The 2763-nt window shown below is 43.0% G+C and overlaps 1 protein-coding gene across 1 annotated transcript in view; it reads left to right on the top strand.

Moving 5' to 3' along the window:
• Positions 1–503, top strand: part of CHST2 (carbohydrate (N-acetylglucosamine-6-O) sulfotransferase 2) — a gene marked incomplete at its 5' end in the record, with an annotated part of 935 nt that extends 432 nt beyond the window's left edge. The window contains one exon of the mRNA XM_008943621.1: positions 2–503. Within this exon, the coding sequence (XP_008941869.1) occupies positions 2–487 (486 nt within the window). The remainder of the gene's footprint in view (position 1) is intronic.
• Positions 504–2763: the final 2260 nt, after the last annotated feature.

Raw genomic sequence — 2763 nt, 5'->3', positions numbered from 1 at the left:
CTTCCTTGATGCTGGCCACAAGCTGGGCGGAAAGAAGGAGGGAGGGGGCGGCTCGGACTACCATGCCCTGGGTGCCATGGAGGTCATCTGCAGCAGCATGGCCAAGACCCTGCAGACTGCTTTGCACCCCCCTGACTGGCTCCAGGGCAAATACATGGCTGTGCGCTACGAGGACCTGGTGGTGGAGCCCATCAAGACCCTGCGGCAGGTGTACGGCTTCGTCAACCTGGCGGTCAGCCCGGAGATGGAGAAGTTTGCCCTCAACATGACCAGTGGCCCTGGCTACTCCTCCAAGCCCTTCGTGGTGTCGGCCAGGAACGCCACCCAGGCGCTGAGCGCCTGGAGGACTGCGCTTAGCTACCAGCAGATCAAACAGGTCGAGGAGTACTGCCACCAGCCCATGGCTGTGCTGGGCTACGAGAGGGTGGGCAGCCCTGAAGAAGTGAAGGACCTCAGCAGAACGTTACTTAGGAAGCCACGGCTGTGACAGGGCAGCGGCCGGCCCCCGGCCCCTTTTTTTCCCCCGGCAGAGAGAGGAGCCGCTCCAGCTGGCTTGAGTGAGGGGGGGAGCTGGGAAAAGCAACCTGGTTTCCAGTTTCCTCCAAAGACTGCTGAAGGGTAACACACAGTAATGTGGTGATTTCTTTCTTTTTTTTTTTTTTATTACCCCCACCCCCTTGCATTGGATTAGATACAATTTTAAAAAAATAAATAAAGCAGAACTAAAATATGTGTAAGGCCCCTTTCACCTTCTTTAAAATGCCAGACAGGGGTTTTGTACTGAAATCTTGTCTGTGGGGTTCTTGTGGGTTTGAAGATAGTAAAATAAACTCTTGCACAATTCCTAACACATCTTTGTCCCCCTTGGTGTGGATGGGATGCCCTTGGAGCATAATGCTGAAAATCAGACTTTTGTATGAAAGCAAATATTCAGACATGATAGTAATAAAAAAAAACAAAAACAACAACAAAAAAAACCCCAACCAATAAATGATATTCATTTTTATAATTACCTCAATTGTTTGGGAATTACAGTGTTGCTTATGCACAGCTGGAGGGGATGCTTGCTAAACATAGTAATGTGGACTTTTTAAAGGGTATTGGTGGAGGGCTGGAGTGCAACATTTGACACGTTCAAAGATTAGCAGCTGCTCTTACAGGAACAAGTACAGGTCTCACAAGTGTAGTGCAGGTTTTATGGCTATGTCGAAGCAGGGTTCTATTTAACTGATGTCTTTCTTGTTGTATTTAAAGTCTTTCAAGTGCTGCTGTAGTGGTGTCCTCAGAGTCCTAAAACGTTAACCATCGCAGCAGTATTTATTTTTTGTCTTGACATGTATGTCCAGGAGTCACTGTCAAGTAGAAGTGGATCTACAGTGTGACAAGAAGTGCAGGATTTAGAAAGTCATTTATCATACTGGAAACATTAGCATGTGTGAAAACATAAAATATATTTTACATTTTATAGTGCTAACAATACAAAAAATATGTGAGATACTTCTTGACATTGATTGGTAATAGGAATAACAGGGAAGCATGGAAAAATGCATAAAATGATTTATTTTTCCCCTTTGTCTAAGTGTCAGGTGTATAAGGAGGGAGGAAACATACAGCTGTGTGTTCATAACTGTAATGGAGCTTTGATGAGTCGACCTAGCGTTCGATTTCAGAGCACCAAATGGTTTCTGTGGTGGTCTGGCTCTTTTCTGGGAGCTTTGCCTAGAGACTGTCCCATCGTTAAAACTTGATTAAAACCAATATGAGATTTTATTACTTCTGCTTTTATAACCTCCCAAAAAAGTTCTGGTTTATTAAAGGTTAAGTGGTGTGTTGCATGTGCAGACACCTCAAAGAGTTTTTAATCTTGGCAGTGTTCTCTGATGCTTTTTGAAGGTTCATTTTGGAACTTGAGTTTTTAAACAAAAGTGGTTTTGCCAAACTGTTCTCTTAGAAATAGACTTTTCTAAAGAAAGTACATTTTGCATTGCCTACTTGGGTGTTGTGCCTTCAGAAGATGTGAAGACTGAGTAGGAAAAAAGGAAATTGATTTGTGAAAATAAATTGATACAAACAGGATAATGATAAGTGTGTGTGTGTGTGTGTGTGTGTGAAAATTTTAGTGATGTATAATATGTATTTCTTGTATTAGTACTTTTAAGTTAAACGGGTGATAACTGGCTACCAAGCTATTTGAGTTCTTGATGAAATTTTGGCATTAGATGTTGAACTTACTCGGAACAGGAGATACATTTAATAAACTAGTTGAAAGATTATTGCACAAGGTTGCTGATGTACTTGCTGAACAACTGCATTGCACACGTTCCGTTCCCTCCGTTCATCTTCACCATCGGTACAAATAACATCTGTCCATGGGAGATCTTAAAATTGGCCTATTAGGATGCATTCCCAAATTACAGATAGCGGTGCCAAAAATGAGAGGTATAGTTAAATTGGTATTTAAAATACAAATTAAGGTGCTTGTGGACTGAGGTGTTCTGTCTTATCACTTTATCACTAACGCAGTGCCGAGTGGATTTTGGATGTCTGGACTTGGGCTGTACCCTGTGGGTTTTTTTCTTTTTTTTTTTTTTTTTTTTTTTTTTTTTCAGCCCGTGTGACCTGGGGCAGTGCTTGAAAATTTGATCTGCTTATAGAGCACGTCAGTGGTTTTCTATCCATCCACTGCTTCATCAAGCACCCCTGCTACACATGGCACAGTTCAGTCTGGCTGCCTCCTAACAGCCACGGACGGCGTTTGCCAGC

Source organism: Merops nubicus, unplaced genomic scaffold, assembly GCF_000691845.1.
Source record: "Merops nubicus isolate BGI_N331 unplaced genomic scaffold, ASM69184v1 scaffold33927, whole genome shotgun sequence".
Classification (NCBI taxonomy): Eukaryota; Metazoa; Chordata; class Aves; order Coraciiformes; family Meropidae; genus Merops; species Merops nubicus.
Note: the sequence above shows the minus strand (reverse complement) of the source record. Positions and strands in the feature narration are given on the sequence as shown.